Source organism: Marmota marmota, unplaced genomic scaffold (assembly GCF_001458135.2).
Source record: "Marmota marmota marmota unplaced genomic scaffold, marMar, whole genome shotgun sequence".
NCBI lineage: Eukaryota > Metazoa > Chordata > Mammalia > Rodentia > Sciuridae > Marmota > Marmota marmota.
Window position 1 is genome coordinate 17,312,316 of NW_025999977.1, and position 18,273 is coordinate 17,330,588.

At 41.7% G+C, this 18,273-nt stretch overlaps 2 protein-coding genes across 3 annotated transcripts in view; both read left to right on the top strand.

Moving 5' to 3' along the window:
* The first annotated feature begins 1,232 nt into the window (after positions 1-1,232).
* On the top strand, positions 1,233-10,813 carry Gpr75 (G protein-coupled receptor 75). Of its 2 annotated transcripts, none has more exons than XM_015479671.2 (2): positions 1,233-1,376; positions 8,027-10,783. In XM_015479671.2, the coding sequence occupies exon 2, from the start codon at positions 8,143-8,145 to the stop codon at positions 9,766-9,768; it is 1,626 nt and encodes a 541-aa protein (XP_015335157.1). In that variant the 5' UTR covers positions 1,233-1,376; positions 8,027-8,142; the 3' UTR covers positions 9,769-10,783. The 2 variants fall into 2 exon arrangements, with proteins under 2 accessions (XP_015335157.1, XP_048660313.1); XM_048804356.1 differs by lacking the exon at positions 1,233-1,376 and adding an exon at positions 6,199-6,412 and having other exon boundaries at positions 8,027-10,813.
* Asb3 (ankyrin repeat and SOCS box containing 3) overlaps positions 1,248-18,273 on the top strand; it is a 148,649-nt gene continuing 131,623 nt past the window's right edge. The window contains exon 1 of the mRNA XM_048804352.1: positions 1,248-1,376. Coding sequence (XP_048660309.1) covers positions 1,267-1,376 — 110 coding nt within the window. The 5' untranslated portion in view covers positions 1,248-1,266. The remainder of the gene's footprint in view (positions 1,377-18,273) is intronic.

The window sequence follows — 18,273 nt, forward strand, 5'->3', positions numbered from 1 at the left end:
TTGCATAGTCAACCACTGGACAAAATAACCTACTTTATACATTATTCAGCCCTCTAGTGTGTTCTTAACAAAATAGTACAGGGAATTGGGAAAGAAATTTTCATAAATCAAATTCTTTGGTATTTGTTGGTTATGATCCTTAGAAAAACTGTTAGCCAAAATGGAGATTGCGCTAGCAACATTCCAACTAAGTATTTTGCCTGAATGCAATAAACGTTCCTGTTTTCTGGTCCCAGGTGAAGGAAAGGGCAAATGGTATCCCTGAGGAGTTTAGAGAAATAGTAAACTCATTATGAATTATTTTGCAAGTTGTGTAGACTTACCAGAATGGGAAGATGGCAGTTTTTTGTTCTTACCAAAATAAGCCTAGCTGGATACATTGCATTGTTGCTTTTAAAGATTTTTTTTTTTTACATTTTATGCTAGTACTAATAAATATCCCATGATTTCTTATTTATTTCCATGGTTCCCCCCCCCCCAGTTCTTCTTCTTCCCCTTGTTAAGTTTCTTCAGTAAATTCATTGATATCTTGAGAGACTTAGGCAAGTTAGAGTTGGTTTGATTTAAATTCTGTTATAATGACTATAAATTCTATGCCGCCAGCCAGGCATAGTGGCACACCTGTAATCCAAGCGACTCGGGAGGCTGAGGCAAGAGGATCGCAGGTTCGAGGCCAGTCTCAGCAATTTAGCGAGATCCTGTCTCAAAAAATAAAACGGTCAGGGAATGCGTCTTAGTGGCCAAGTGGCCCTGAGTTCCATCCCCTGTACCAAATAAATAAATTCTATGCCTCAAAGTTTCAAATTGGACGCCTCCGCCGATCTTGTCTAGGAAGAAAAAATACTGCAGCATATGGAGAAGCTAAGCAGGCTGGCTTGAACGCACAGGGACTTGGGGAGGTGGGCGGGCGGGCACGGTAGGAATCCCTGGAACCCTGCTGCACTCCAGTCTGTCCTCTAAGGCGACCCCCCTGCTCTCCCCCTCCTTTCTTCCCACTTCGCTTGCCCCTTTCCTGCGCTCTACTTCAGCCTCTGCCTATGGCGGAATCCAGGCTCCCCCCACGGCAAAACGGCGAGCAGAAAAGGGATTCTGGCTCAGTTGGGCGGCGGGAGCAGGCGGCCTCGGGGCACAAGGAGACCCGCGCGGGGGACAGGCGGGGCTCGGCCTGAGTGTCGGACCGAGGGGGTGGCGCCCTCCGCGTCTCCGTGACTGCGCCTCCGCGCCCCCGTCTCGCCGAGGCTCCCAGGATGCGCGGAGGCGGCGGCGATGGCGATGGCGATGATTCCTCCAGCCCTGCATCATCCAGGGTGCCGGGCGGAGCTGGGGTCCCGGCTGCGAGATGGAGGAGGAGGGGAGGCGCTGCGGCCACCCGGCAGGTGAGAGGTCGCGGGCTCTTTGGAGGAGGACGAGCCACCCGGACTGGGGAGGCCAGGCCTCCGGGAGGCCGGCGGGTGAAGGAGGAGCGCGGCCGTGCTGGGCCAGGCCAAGCCGCCCGGCGCACCTGTGCTGGTGCGGCCTTGGGAAAAGCCTTCTCTCCCGTCCTTCCCAGCTCCCAGGCTCTGCTGGGCCGGTAGAAACCCCAAGCTACTGCAGGTGCCCGGACTTAGCTCTCCTCATTGCACCAACCTTCAGCTGATTCTTCTACAAGCGTCTTTGGATAGGCTTAGGCCCTCTATACCATCATCTCTCCCACAATTCAAGATTCCTCACCCATCGCCTGTCCCTGGTCGGCGCCAACCTCCCCTCTCCCAGGTCTCCCACTCCACTTGTTCTCAGGCTGGGATCCTACCTCAGTCTTCCCATTTCTCCCAGCAAGTGACCCAGATCTGACCTTCCCTACCCCATCAGGAGCTCAGGGCTTCAAAAGGTACTTCATCTGGGTAAAAGAGGCAGAGATTTGAAATGATCCAAATCTAGCCTGAATCTTAGTGACCTTGGGCAAGTTATCTAACCTCCCTGAGGTTTTCCTGATCAATACAAATACAATGAGCATATTAAATTCACTATGTCTCTGTGAGGGTTAGGCGCTGCCTTGAGGGAACTTAAGACATTATGAGAGAAAAAAAAAAAAAAACTTAGTTGGAAGAATCCAGATCATGATTTGTAAAGGCACGTATAAAACACCTTAATGTTTACTAAAAAATTAAAACAGCACACTAGCAAGGGCTCTTCATACATTTTAATGAGAAATAATAACCTTGCTGCGATACATTTCAGTTTTCTGTCTTACTACTAGTTTCTTATGGACTCTCCTCAGTAGTTAAAAAAATGCATGTAAATTCATTCTTATTGTGGCTAGTGTGCACACTTAAAACTGTGTCCCAGCTTAAAAATTTTCGGATTCTATGGCTTTAATCACATCTTCCAGGACCTGTTTATAGTCCCAGGGAGAAAAGAGTAGCTTGGATGCTGGCATTGAAAATAACCTTGGTAACATTTAGGATATTAAACAGATGTTGATTTGCTACCCTCCCCAGTTTTGTATTTCTGCCATCATAATTTTGTTCTCATTTTGTGATTTTGGTCTCCTTTTAAAAGTTCTAGGATTTAGTACCAAGACTTTCCCTCCATTTCCTTTATTGCCTCTACAATTCCTCTACCAAAACCTTTTCTTCTGTCTTCTTTTTCACTCTTTTCTCCTCCAAGCCCTTGATTCCTTCTTTTGTTCTAGTTATCCCAGTAAGAGTGATCTGTAATTACTTATTATTAATTAATAATATAATTAATTATATTGGAACTGTAATCATTAGGCTTGTCAAAAAGCTATACAGAAGTTTCTATATATCTAATATAACTATATATAAATATGTATATGCAGATATGTAGCTAAATATAAAGATAGATGTGTATATTTATAGATGTATTAGAATTTTGTGTTCCAGGAATTTTTCAATTAAGAAGGGATTATAATACCTACTTCATAGGATTATTGTGAGGATGAAATAAAGTTTCATAACTTTTATAAACTACCATGGAGCCTAGTGTATAATAACCACCCAGTAAACTATAGCTACTACCCTTATGACATGGGGATTCCTCCCTTGATCTCTTTATTCTTTTGTTTAGTATGGTGGTAAAGAATGTGGGGCTCGTAGCACAAATGTGTAATCCCAGCGCTCAGGAGGCTGAGGCAGGAGAATCCCAAGTTCAAGGTCAGTCTCTGCAACTTAGTGAGACCCTGTCTTGAAATGAAAAAAGGACTGGGGATGTAACTCAGTAATTAAGCACTTCTAGCTAGGTTCAATCTTGATACCAAAAAAAAAAAAAAAGTGGGGGCGGGGGGCTGGAGATATAGTTCAGTTGGTAGAGTACTTGCCTCACATGTACAAGGCCCTGGTTCAATCCCCAGCACCACAAAAAAACAAAAACAAAAAACAGGCTTTGAAAAGCAATTGCTTAAGCCAGCTTCAGCAAAAATGAGGCACTAAGCAACTCAGTGAGACCCTGTCTCTAAATAAAATACAAAATAGGACAGGGGATATGGCTCAGTGGTCAAGTGCCCCTGAGTTCGGTCCCTAGTACCCAAAAAATAAAGAAAAGCAATTGCTGGGCTGGGGATATAGCTCAGTTGGTAGAGTGCTTGCCTAACATGCACAAGGCTCTGGGTTAAAAGCAATTGCTTAGGTTCAAATCCAAACTCTGTTACATTGTTAAATGATATCATCTCTCCATCAGTTTTCTCATCTGCAAAATGCTGATGTTATACAATTTCAGGATTGTGAGAATTTAAAATTCGTAGTGGAGAGCACTGAAAACAGTGCCTGGCACATCATAAGCACTCCGTAAAATAAAAATGCTAATAACAATACTGATGAGTACATTGCCATTATTATTTCCTGACACAGAATTTTTTATTTTTTAAAATTAATCGAAAATTTTAAAATTTATTGACAAAACATAACTGCACAAAGTGAAATTTGCTCTTCAATGCCTACAAATAATCTTTTTTCCTCTTTTATCCTTGAGTAATGTTGGTGCCTCATCATCTCATTTTCCTGACCCCTTTCCTATTATCTCCTCATCTGGGGTCCTCATAACTTCCATCATTTCACTTCTTCATTATTATTACCCACTTATTTCTCTGAGCACACCAATTCCAGATGCTCTAAGTTTCCCAGGCCAAATTCTTTTTTTAAATATTTTCTTCTGTCAATTTTTTTTTTTTAATATTTATTTTTTTAGTTCTCGGCGGACACAACATCTTTGTTGGTATGTGGTGCTGAGGATCGAACCCGGGTCGCACGCATGCCAGGCGAGCGCGCTACCGCTTGAGCCACATCCCCAGCCCCCAAATTCTTGCTTCTGTTTTCATTCCTCTTGATTTGTCTACTTCCAAAGAGGAAACCTTTGGTTGGGGGCAGAGGGGTGGCAATAAGACACTAGTATTCTGTTCTTCCTGCCTCTTTAAATGGGCATCTTCCACTTGCTTTTTCATAAATTAACACTAATCTTCCAATTCAATTTTTTAAAAGGTTTGAAAAACTTGTAAAATGTTTTATTAGTGCATATCAATTATATAAAATAATGGGTTTCTTTTCTTTCTTTCTTTCTTTTTTTGGGGGGGGGGTATTGGGACTTGAACTCAGGAGTACTCGACCACTGAGTCACTTCCCCAACCCTATTTTGTATTTTATTTAGACACAGGGTCTCACTGAGTTGCTTAGAGCTTCACTGTTGCAGAGGCTGGCTTTGAACTTAACAGTTCTCCTGCCTTAGCCTCCTGAGCTGCTGGGATTACAAGAGGGCACCACCGCGCCTATCGAATAATGAGTTTTTTGGTTTTGTTTCTTTTTTTGTGTTTTGTGTTTTGTTGTTGTTGTTGTTGTTTTGTACAGGAGATTGAACCCAGGGATGTTTTATCATCGGATGACATCCCCAGTCCTTTTCTGTGAATTTTGAGATATGGTGTCACTAAGTTGCTGAGGCTGGCCCTGAATTTGTAATCCTTCTGCCTCTGGAGTCACTGGGATTATTGGCTAGAATAATAGGTTTCATTGTGTCATACTTTTATATGCATATCAATTAAAAATTTTGAGATGATACTGGCAGTTTAACCCTGTGACACTTAACTGAGCTATATCCCCAGCCCTTTTTATTTATTTTTTATTTTGAGACAGCATCTCACTAAGTTGCTTAGAGCCTCACTAAATTGCTGAGTCTAGCTCTGAACTGGGATTATAAGCATGCACCACCACTCCTGGCAATAATTTTTTATAAGCAGCAAAACGTTTTTTTTTTTTTTTTTGCTACAAAAATATTAGAAGGGCTCAGAAACAGGAATGCAATCTTTAATTGGAAACAATAAGAGCAATCCATTATTATTTAATTCTAATTATCAAGAAATAGGGCTGGGGTTGTGGCTCAGCAGTAGAGAGCTGGCCTGGCACGTGCAAGGCCCTGGGTTTGATCCTCAGTACCACATAAAAATAAATCAATAAGGGCTGGGGTTGTGACTCAGTGGTAGAGCGCTTACCTAGCAAGTGTGAGGCCCTGGGTTCAGTCCTCAGCACCACATAAAAATAAATACAATAAAGGTATTGTGTCTGACTACAACTAAAAAATCAATATTAAAAAAAATCAATAAAATAAAGATAATATTGTGTCCAACTAAAAAAAATTTTTTTTTTAAAAAAAAAAAGAAACAAAGGTTCAGGATTTACATTTTTTGTCCCATAGAATATTTTTTTCATACTAGAAATTGAACCCATGGATGTTTAACCATTGAGTCACATCCTCACCCCTTTTTATTTTATTATTATTATTTTTTATTTTGAGACAGAGTCTCACTAAGTTGCTGAGGATAGCTTGGAACCTGTGATCCTCCTGTCTCAGCCTCCTAAATCCCTGGGATTACAGGTGTACACCAACACACCTGGCTCCTATAGAACTTTTAAAAAGTTGCAGAAAAGTTGTTTTCACTTTCCAGTGGAGAAATTCACCATTTTGTCATGATCTGCATGCACTACAAGGTGTGTAGTGGGAATGTAGAAGAAGCTGTCCTCTCTCTTGAAAGACACCAGTTAGTCATATGGAACTTCCAGAGCTGATGTTTGTCTGGTACTGTTACATGATGAGAGGCTTCTGTTTTGGGTAGTCCACAGCTGCTGCTTGGAGCCCCGGTAACCCCACACGGACATAGCCCATTCTTCTGCTCCATCTTGATCCAGCGACTAAAGGGTTGACAACTAGAGGCCTCTGGGGTGTAGCTTGAGCTGGTGGTTAAATATTCTGAACATCAGCTGTGGGCCTCCCCACTGCCATTGGTGGTTCCAACAATGTTGGACTGAAGCAAATGCTTGTTGGTTGGCAAGAATAACGCACTGAACAACTTGGTCTGTTCTGCTGGGAGTATCTTTGGGAGCAGGATGAACACCAGGTCACCACAGGTCTTTGGGACAATGCAAACGATTATGTGAGTGTACATTAGATTTCATTGTACAGTAGAAATAAAAAGGGGGCAAAGAGAGCAAGAGGCTGTGTCTTATCTTCAGTATGTAGCATAAAGCAGGCCCGTGGTGTGCATATAATTAGTGTGCTGTGGTGTGCATATAATTAGTGTGCATTGAGTGAGTGTGCGCTCCTGCTTTGTCAGGAGGATATTCCTGTTGAAATAATGGCAACTCACATTTATCACATTACTTAGAGTTTACAAAGTAGTGTGTGTTCTCTCTCTCTCTCTCTCTGTCTTTGAGAAGCTATGGATCAAACCCAGGACCTTTTGCATACTTGGCAAGCATAAAACCACATCCCATCCCCCTAAGTGGTTCTTTTTTTTTTTTTTTTTTTTTTTTTGAGAGAGAGAGAGAGAGAGAGAGAAATTTTTTTAATATTTATTTTTTAGTTTTCGGCAGACACAACATCTTTGTATGTGGTGCTGAGGATCGAACCCGGGCCGCACGCATGCCAGGCGAGCGCGCTACCGCTTGAGCCACATCCCCAGCCCCCTAACTTTTATTCCACTTCTTAAAAAAATTTTATTCCACTTATATTTTTTATTCCACTATATATTTTTATTTTTATGCCACTGTTATTCCAGATATTCTTTGTTACTTTGATTTTTTTCCCCCTCAGAAATGTAGGGAGTTGGCCCAAAAATCTCAATATGGGAAAAGAAAGAAATACTGGAAAATAAAGGATTGTTCCTAGGAAAAGAAAGGGGATTTGTTAGTGATGTACGGGAACCTAAATGTAAGGCCACATCATGCACCAACCCTGATCTTATTTAAAGCATATGCTGTTTTTTGCCCCAGTCCCTCTGCTGCAAAGACCTCCTTCCCTTCTCCCGAGCCTGGGTCCCACTGCCTGCCCCTCACCTTTCACCCAGTTAGCTTCTACTTGCTAAAACTCCCTTTCTCCTTTCCTAGCTTCTCCCTGGGTTGGATTAGTTGCCTCTTTTCTCCTTCCATAGCACACTGCAACCACAGTAGGCTGCAGTTATATTGTTAGATTGATCTTCTACAGCTATGCCATGGTTTCTGAAGGAGAGGTTATGTTCATGTGTATTTTCAGTGCCTGGCATGGAAATGTTTCCAAAAGTATCATCTGCACAGAATATCAAGGGGTGAAGCCCGGAATCTGCCCTGTAATGAAAAACTTTTTTCTTTTTTTTTTCTTGGTATTGTGGGTTGAACCCAAAAGCACTTTACCACTCTTTACTACTGAGCTACATCCCCAGTCTTTTTATTTTTTATTTAAATTGGTGAGGTTAGCCTCAAACTTGCAATTCTCTTGCCTCAGCTTCCTGGGTTGTTGGGATTACAGGCGTGTGCTACCACTCATTAAACTTTTTAACATGCTCCCCAGGTGATACTAAGTTAACCCTGTTTGGAAACCACTGTGTGGTAAGACTAAATTACTTGGATGGATATATTGGGAGGGTTCATCTCTCTTTCTGTGTTGGACTTTGTGAAGAGAAGCTGCTTTCCATGTATGAGGCCGGGACTGAGAAATTGTAATGCTTTCATAAACAATCATGAGATCGTGTAGTAACCCCTTTCTGTGTCTGGGTGTGCATTTTTGTGTACAGGCTTATCTGTCTTGGGCCTCTTTTGTCACACGTCGCTCATCTGTGAGTTGAGGCTCTGACTCTCTTCCCACTGAGCTTTTTTGGAGAACAGAAGGAAGAGACATTTCTCTCTGAAGATGAACTCAACAGACCCCCTTCAGGATGCCCCCAATGCCACCTTGCTCCACGTGCCTCACCCGCAGGGAGGCAATGACACCTCTCTCCAGGAGGATCTTCAGGACCTCATCCACATGGCCACCTTGGTGACCTGCACTTTTCTGCTTGCCATCATCTTCTGCCTGGGCTCTTACGGCAACTTCATTGTCTTCTTGTCCTTCTTTGACCCAGCCTTCAGAAAATTCAGAACCAATTTTGATTTCATGATCCTGAACCTGTCCTTCTGTGACCTCTTCATCTGCGGGGTGACAGCGCCCATGTTCGCCTTTGTGTTGTTCTTCAGCTCAGCCAGTGGCATCCCGGATGCTTTCTGCTTCGCCTTCCATCTCACCAGTTCTGGCTTCATCATCATGTCCCTCAAGACGGTGGCAGTGATTGCCCTGCACCGCCTCCGCATGGTGCTGGGGAAGCAGCCTGATCGCACAGCCTCCTTTCCTTGCACCTTGCTCCTCACTCTGCTTCTCTGGGCCACCAGTTTTACCCTCGCCACCTTGGCGACCCTGAAGACCAATAAATCCCACCTCTGCCTTCCCATGTCCAGTCTGGTGGCTGGAGAAGGGAGAGCCATTCTGTCTCTCTATGTGGTCGATTTCACCTTCTGCATCGCCGTGGTGTCTGTCTCCTACATCATGATTGCACAGACCCTGAGGAAGAATGCACAGGTCAGAAAGTGCCTCCCTGTCATCACAGTCGATGCTTCCAGACCACAGCCTTTCATGGGGGCTCCTGGCAAGGGAGGCGGAGATCCCATCCAGTGCACCGTACCGGCCCTCTACAGGAACCAGAATTACAACAAACTGCAGCACGTTCCCACGCACGGGTACACCAAGAGTCCCAACCAGCTGCCAACCCCTGCAGCCAGCCGACTCCAGCTGGTATCAGCCATCAACCTCTCCACTGCCAAGGATTCCAAAGCCGTGGTCACCTGCGTGATCATTGTGCTGTCGGTCCTGGTGTGCTGTCTTCCGCTGGGGATTTCCTTGGTGCAGGTGGTCCTGTCCAACAGTGGCAGCTTCATCCTTTACCAGTTTGAACTGTTTGGGTTCACCCTAATATTTTTCAAGTCAGGATTAAACCCTTTCATATATTCTCGGAACAGTGCAGGCCTGAGAAGGAAAGTGCTCTGGTGCCTCCAGTACATTGGCCTGGGGGTTTTCTGCTGCAAACAGAAGACTCGACTTCGAGCCATGGGAAAAGGGAACCTCGAAGTCAACAGAAACAAATCCTCCCATCATGAAACAAACTCGGCCTACATGTTGTCTCCAAAGCCACAGAAGAAATTTGTGGATCAGGCTTGTGGCCCAAGCCATTCAAAGGAAAGTGTGGTAAGTCCCAAGATCTCTGCTGGATATCAGCACTGTGGTCACAGCAGCTCCACGCCCATCAACACTCGGATTGAACCCTACTACAGCATCTATAACAGCAGCCCTTCCCAGGAGGAGAGCAGCCCACGCCACTTGCAGCCAATAAACTCTTTTGGATTTGCAAGCTCCTATATTGCCATGCATTATCACACCACCAACGACCTAATAATGCAGGAGTACGACAGCACTTCAGCCAAGCAAATTCCAGTCCCCTCCGTTTAAAGTCAGGGAGGCCAGAGAATCTTGTGCAAATGTTTTTTTTTTGCCTTCTCACACTGTTTGATTTTTGAGAGCCGCCGCAGATCAAAACTTAAAGATTCAGCCGAAAAGTTGGCAGTTGGGACTTTTCTTTTTTCTGAAATATTAATGTCTTGATTTGATTTGTAATTTCTTGACATTTTAAGATATGATGTAAAAGTTTATTTAGCTTTTTAACCCAGACCTGTTACCCAGTCTTTTGTGCTGAACCTTTAAATAGAGGCCAGGAATGGTGATATGTTCAAGTAGGAAATCGACTGGTTGTAATTCTCTGAGTCAGTATTATGGGTCTACAAAGATATTGCTGGATTTTTTTTTTTTTAATTTTATTTTGGTGCTGGGGATTGAACCCAGGCCCTTGCACATGCTAAGCATGAACTGTAGCACTGAGCTGCACTCTCAGCTCTAGATATGGATTAAAAAAAAAAAATAGACGAACTTGAAGGTATGAGTTGATTTTTTTGTTTGGTTTGGTTTTTGTTTTCTTGGTATGGGGGACTGGACTCAGAAGTACTCTATCTCTGAGCTACATCCTTAACCCTTTTTAAATTTTATTTTCAGACAGGGTCTTGCTAAGTTGCTAAGTTGCTGGCCTCCAACTTGTGATCCTTCTGCCTCAGCCTCCTGAAGGTGTTATTCTTTAAGAATGTAAAATTTGATTCTTTGAAGTCCTGAAATAGGGATTAATACACTTTTTGGTAAGCAGGTTTATTTGAATAAAAATAACATTGTTAAAACAAAAAAAATCACAAATATGATACCTATATTTTTGTCCTTCTCAAAAATTCACACACAAGCATTAAGTACTTTCCTTTTATAAGACACTCAACTAAGAATTTAGTGTATGATTATTGCCATTTCTTATTAGAGACATTATTATTCTGTGTCAATTGGGGTAGCTGTATAGTTCTTTAAATTTTTTATTTTTTGGTACTGGAAATTTAACCCAGGGTACTTTACCATTGAGCTACATCCTCAGCTCTTTTCATTTTATTTTTATTGAGACCGTGTTTCACTAATTTTTTGAGGGTCTCACTAAGTTGCTGAAGCTGGCCTCAAACTTGTTATCCTCCTGTCTCAGCCTCCCTAGTTGCTGGGATTATAGGTATGCACCACCGCCTCTGGCTGTATAGTTCTTTTCAAAAGAAAGATATTTTAGCTTGTTACAAGTGAATTACTATATTTTGGAACGATCTTATCCAAGAATCCTAGTGCATGGGGACTGCCCCTATAGTAGAGGCATTGTTCTTAGAGAGGGTTGTTATGTGGGAGGCAGTGTGAACTATTGTGTCATTCATTAGGCTATCTTGGCATAGAGATGGGATTGGGAGGTTTTCCTACAGTGTAAGAAAATTTATTAAGTACCTGTCAGTATTCAAGTAACTACTTAGAAATAACTCCTTTTTCTTTATTTTTGTATCATTGTGGTAAAAAAAATTATCAAGGTGATATATTTTTAAACTAATTGTTTTATTTTTCCTCCCACTAATCTTTTTTTTTTTTTTTTTTTTGCCATAATGGGGATTGAACCCATGGCCTTGTACACACTAGCAGCCACTAAGCAACATCCCCAATACCCCACTCTTTTTTTTTTTTTTGAGCCAGGGTCTCTCACTAAATTGCCCAAGCTGGGCTCAAACTTATGGTTCCCCTGCCTTGGCCTCCCAGTAGCTGGGATTACAGGAGTACGCCCCATGACTCCCAGAACCTTAACCTGGAAACTAGATTAAGTATCTCTGTACCTGAAACCAATTTTATTCTGTACTCTGTGATTCTTAGGATAACAATGAGTAAAATTTTTTCATTATACAGTCAGTACTTGATCTCACTGGAATTTTGGAACTCAACTATTAGACTCAAGCATCACACTCCAAAACCTATCTTTATGAACTGTTGTATTCAAGAATTACTGTTGCACATTGGGAAGTACTTTGTTCTTTTGAATAGCGCCCCTCCCTGAGCCTGTTCCTAAGTAGAGGTCCAGGGAGGCCTGGGACAGAGAGTAGATTTTCAACTAGCGTTCACTTTCACCTCATCTAGTGCCTCACACCCTCCAGTATTTACCAGGTCATTTCTATTTCTGAGATTTAAGTACGAACTATAGGATTTATTTGGTTTTTAAATTCACCTTTCAGGACTGACTACCCTACCTACTCCTTTTCTCTCTTCCTCCTTCCTTTCTCTTCCTTTCTTCCTTTGGTTTTGCTATCGAATTTTATAACAGAAGATAACATATTCACTCTCTCACCATTTTTTTTGGGGGGGTGGGTAATTGAATGCTATTTTTGGAAGTCCCTATTACCTATTTCAATTGTGCTTTTATATTTTAATACAACACTGCACTTATTTATTAATACTCCCATGAGATAGGTTAATATATACCCCTTTGTAACAAAGAATTAAGAAATCTAACATCCTCTTCCAAGACGATTTGAAGGACTGTGTCAAATTAAGAATCAGAGCTTTGTCTTAAGTCAGAAGCTAGTGGTCCAATCAACCAAACACCTTTTATAATTCATAACATAAGTCAAGAAGATACTTCCCACTTTTTTAAGGTATATGTTTTTGGACAGGCATTTCAAATGTGATTTCATAAAAGGTTATAACAAAAGCAATTTCTATGTATAAAATTTTAAATGTCAGATTTCCTGTGTGACCTTTGAGTTTGAGATGTTTTGACCAGCATGGGGCCCTTCTTTGGGAAGTAAAAATTATAGCATAAAGAAAACTAAGCATGTGCATATAAGGTATTCAGTTCTTTATGCTCTTCAAGAAATTATTGATTTAACTTGCATGAAATACATAGTGAGCTAGATTCTTAGCTCCCCTTCACATCTATATCTGTAAGTAGATATAGATATTTGGACAGAACTTGTCTCTACATAAGTTATGTATGTCTGTCTATACCTATATAATAGTAATAAGGTATAGATAGACATATATAACTTGTCTCTTTATAAGGGCTAAAATGAGAACTAAGAGTAATGAGAATTCAATTGAATATGATTAACTTGCAGGGTATATTAACTAGTTCTCTTGATGCTTTACTGTGATGCAAAGTATGTGAGGTCTTTAAAACATTTTATAATAATTGTTCTTATGTTAACCATTAGGCCAGATTTGTATTTCTGATGCTTTTAATGTACTTTTAAAATAAAGTTTGGAAAATAAAAATATTGAAAATCCTAACATTTTGAACATCACGTTTCAATAGATGACTTTCCTGTTCTAACATTTAAAAACCACGAGAGCATGGCAGTTAGCATGTTTTGTTTTGTTTTGTTTGTTGTTATTGGGGATTGAACCCAGGGGCACTTTACTACTGAGCTACATCCCCAGTCCTTTTAATATTTTATTTCAATACAGGGCCTCACTATGCTGCTGAGGCTGGCCTCAGACTTAATGATCCTCCTGCCTCAGCTTCCTGAGTCACCGTTATTACAGGCATGCACCACCACACCAGGCTGAATACCCTGCTCTTTTAAAAATGATTCTCCATAATCTGGAGTCTCCTCTTCCCAGGCTGCTCTCTGTTCTCAGTTCAGGGGCCCTGTGTACCTGGAGACTGCAGAGGGATCTTTGACTCTCCCAGAGACACTCAGTTTTTCTCCTTATTCACCTAAAGCAGTTGTTTTTCTTTTCCATTAAGGAAAAGATGCCTGTGAGCCTCTTAAAAGAGATCTGCTCCGTGCTCTCCTACTGAAGTGGAGGAAGGAAAACAAGGGTTAGTTAGACACCAAGCCCTGTGGAGTGGTGAGGGGAGAGGCTCTTCTGTCAGGGAGGGAGGCTGTAGAGAGGCCAGGCCTAGACCACCCGGAGGACTCTGCTTCTGCGGTTGACTGGAGAATGTGCTCAGCGTGCATCAGCCCCATGTTGAGAATGTGCTGTAAGCTGTGAGGGGCAAGAGAGCCCATGTCACCTCCCAGAATGGCGAAGACACTGGCCACTTAAAGTTTGATGAATTCATTTTGAGGTGATGGAGAAAGAAAAGAAAGAACTGAGAGGAGAATATCTCCTCCTTTCTGCCCCCAGCCCCAAAGATGAATCTGTACATTGAGAAGCAGGTGCTGGCAGTAATTATGTTGATACTGAGTCTCTGGGCTTTCAATACCAGCATCAGTGAATGTATATCTCGAATGTATATCTCTAGTCTGATCTCTCCCTCGACTCCATGCTGGTCTGTCCAATTGCCTATTTAACATCTCTGCTTGGATCTCTAATAGGCCTCTCAAATTTTAACAGACATGAAACTGAACTTTTGGTTCAACACGACTCCCCACCAAACTTTCTCCTTCCTCTATTTTGTCACTTCAGTAAAGGACACACAGGTACACAGCAGCACAGCTCAATTTGGTGTCCTTGACTCCTTTCTTTCTCCTGCATACTGCATCCGATCTGTTTGACAAATGTTGAATCACCTCACAAATATACTCTGAATCCAGCTATTTCTCCTTTCTTCCATCCCCACGCCTTCTGGCCCATGTCTCCCAACTCTCTCACCTGGGCTTTTAAACTGGCCTCACAACAATGTACCAGCCTTTCTTTTTTTGTGTGTGTGCTATGGTTTCTTGCCTATGTCATAGTGATCCTCTTAAAGACATAAATGTCACTCTCCTGTTTATAGCCTTCTGGTGGCTTTCCAGTCGACCCCACTTAGTACAAACTTTGAAGTGCTTGCCATGGCCTGTGTTGCCCTAATCATCCGGTCTCTGGTTTCCTCTCTGTGTCCATTTCCTTTCTTTCACACCCTGCCCAACATGCTCAGGCTGCATAGGCTTTTGGGCCATTTCTCACATGCCTCAATTTTATCCCGTGTCTAGGACTTCCCGCAAAAATCCTTCACCTGGAATGATATCCCCAGGGGCCTTTCCTAGTCCCCTATTCAGTGTGGCTCTCTATTCCATCAGTCTCTTTCTCCACCTCACCTGATTTTTTCGTAGTCCTTATTTGTTTCCTGACATTATGTTACTGTGTTGGTCTGCTCAGGTTGCCATGTACCATAGACTGGGTGACTTACACAACAAAAATTTATTTTCTCCTGGTCTGGAAGCTGGAAGTCCAAGATCAAGGTATTATCAGGGCTCATTCCTGATGAGGCTTTCTTTCTGACTTTTAGGTGACTGCCTTCTTGCTGGGTGGCTTCACATGGCAGAGAGGTAGGAAGCCAGCTCTTTTGTGTCTTTTTTTATAAGGGCACTCATCCTATCATGAGGGCCCTACCCTTATGACCTCATTTCACCTTAATTGCCTTCTTAAAGGCTCTCTCTCCAAATAGTCACATTAGGAGTTACAACTTGAAAATATGAATGTGGGGGAACACAGTTCAGTCCTCAACAGTTATATATAATTGCTTACTCACTGTCTCCTCACTAGAATCAAGCTCTACTGGGCAAAGACTGTCTATTTCGTTCAGCATCATATCCTTAGTACCTTTCAGCCCTAGGGGGCTGTTGAATAAATGAGTCAAACAATAAATGAATCAGTGAATGAAGCCTGAAAGTCATGTTGACACATCTATTTCTGGCTGGCTTACAATTTCCCCATGTTTGGTATTTTCTGTATCCTTCTCTATTTTCCCAGAGTGACTGTCAATCAGCAGGGTGACCTATGTCCTGATGTAGGAGGACTACATGGTCCTGTTCCTGGCTCTTTACTCGGGGGACTATTATCCAGCTCTGAGGGCATCTTTTTCTAAGGTACAGCCCCGGCTGCCCAGAGGCTGCCAGACAACCTGTGTTCATTCACCCTGGAATTCCTTAGCTCTTGATGGTGCCTGAGGTTATTGAAGATGAAACAAAATCCTTCTGCACCCACGAAGGAATTGCAGAAGAGAAGGGATAATCGGTTCTGGAGGGAGATTGGAGAGGGAGACTACCAATTACTATAAAATATACCACAATTTGAATAAAGGTGAAGATTTAGGGAAATTTTACTTTCCACAAGAAATAGTTAATAGGCAGTCTCTTTGGGTTCAATGCCTTTGAGATGAATTTTACCAAAGTATCACTTCATTACTTACGGACAACTCAGTCACCTTTACTTCCCCCTACCCAAATAAAGCAGAGTATCAACACCCTTCTCTGGTGTTGAGCTGGTTCATGGGTTTCTCTGAGTTCGTTTATGTGAAGGTTTGCTCTTTCGATGTGGTGCTGCTCCTTCAGCTCCCTGTAGCGTGCTGACGAGGGGGGGATCTTTCTGTTGACTCTCCATGTGGGAATCTTGATTTTCATGCCAAGTCTGGTGTTCTGCAGAATGCAGCTTGTTCAGATGCCAGGGAGGCCTTACAAAATTGAGGAATTCACAAAGAGTGCTCTATGCCTCCTGTGGCCAACGTACTAGGAGAGGTTTCATAACCTGTGTCAATGCTGTAGAATATTTTCCACAAGCAGAATATCTGGATTATTTGTTTGGCTTTAGGAACAGCATATGTCAAAGAAATTGTAAAAACTAATATTAATATGAATGAGGAAAGATAAAGGAAGCTTTTTATTTTTTTAGGAGTTTGGAGTACCTCTGAATTGGAGTATTTTCAGTTCATAGAGTAGGGAAAATACAACAGAGGAAAGAATACATCCACTGTACTCTTTTGGTAGGCAACTACAAAGGCTGAATGTAGCTCGGTGGTAGAGCGCTTGCCCAGTATGTGAGGCCCTGGGTCCATCTGCAGCCACATACACACACATATACATGGGTATATGGAACCCCAAGAATGTGGCTGTAAGACAGGGAAAAAAAATTACATGAAGACAAAAGAAATTGATAAAAAATTCTGTTCCTTTTCTTTTCTGAGCCATTGTAAAACTGCAGGAAATTTTTTCCCCCTCAAACTACCAAACACAGCCCCCCAAAAGTGTTAATCTTCAGGTGTAGTGGTACCCACCTATAATCCCAGTGAATCAGGAGGCTGAGACAGGAGAATCTCAAGTTTGATGCCAGCAACTTGGCGATAACTTGTCTCAAAATAAAAAGTTCTGGGGTTGTGGCTCAGTGGTAAAGCACCCCTGTGCTCAATTCCAGTTACCTCTCCCTCACGCCCCCCCAAAAAAAGTGGTATTTCATAAAAATAACATACTGGAGAAAAATGACATATACATATATGTATTTCTCTTGCCAGGACAAAATTAATTTCCCTTATTTTACAGGCCCTGTTGCTGAGCTTGTCTGTGTGTTCTCTCAGGTGGGAGGTGATAACAGTGGTTCCTGGGACAGGAGATGTTTCTATAAATAGAAAGCACTGTAGCATAAGTTTATGAATATAGACTCTGGAATCTGAATGGAGAAAAGTGTTGGCTCAGCCACTTGTAGTTAGCCCTGAGTCTCATTTTGCTTCTCTGTGGTTAAAGACATAAGTGTATCTCATAAGATTGTCATTGTAGGCTATATGGTGGTTAGCCTAGTGCCTGGTACTTAATTGATGTTCAATATGTGATAGCTATCATTTTTGTTATTATAAAAGCACATTCTGGAAGTTGCCTGTCATCCTGAAAGTCAGGAAATAATGACCTCTGGGTTTAGCTCAGCGGTACAGTGCTTACCTAGCAGCAAGTTCACTGTTTTGGGCTTTATTACTGAGTGATTTCAGAGAGTAGGTTCAACTTGATGGGTTTTCAAACACTAAATTGTTGGACTTTTAAATAAGTTTGACTTTTAATATTATGTATTTACTCAATAAAAACTATTTTAAGAATAGGAAGCTATATAATATTTCTTAAATTCAAGGCAAAGCACACTTTATTCTATTGAAAGATACTAGAAAGCAGTTTAACAGATTTGAAATATATAGTACATGATTAGTTGTGAGATTTAACAATATTTTACACTCTTACAAATGTCTTTGGTTATCATTTCCAGAAAATTCTGTCTGATTTACTTGCTTTGGGTGGACATTTTTTGCGTCAGATGTAAAACATACTAAAATGCTTTACAATTTACCAATAAGTGTGGATGCAGGACATGAAAGTCTTATATTTCATTTATTAATAATTTGATCTTGTTTCTGTTTTTTAAATTTTGAGACTGTCAGACTTACCTTCATTTTCTGTAAATGTTAAAGAGTGGAATTCTAGTCGTCTTCAAACTATAGATTCTTCCAAGAGCTAACCATAAATATATTATTTTTTCCCCATCAACGTGAAAAAGCATTATGAGATGCTAAGACCTCAGTGATTGGAGCCATGGTTGGTGAGAATAACCTTTAACCTCTATACCAGAATTCAGATTTGTGTATACCTGATAATGTGTAATCTTAATGCTAATATATAAAGTGACAATTCCATTTTTCTGGAATGTGACAGGGTCATTAGTTAACCTACAATGCTGTAATTTGGTGAAAGTGAAAGATAAAGGAAGGTATCCCCACCAACTCCTTTCTTCTATATATGTAATGCCCTCCTCGGACTATTTTGTGTTTCTGACTCATGAATGACAGCATCAGACCACATTACTATGTGATACTGCGGCTTAATTCTT

Coding starts and splice junctions, on each gene's coding strand:
- Gpr75 (XM_015479671.2), top strand. CDS start 8,143: ATGAACTCAACAGACCCCCTTCAGGATGCCCCCAATGCCACCTTGCTC.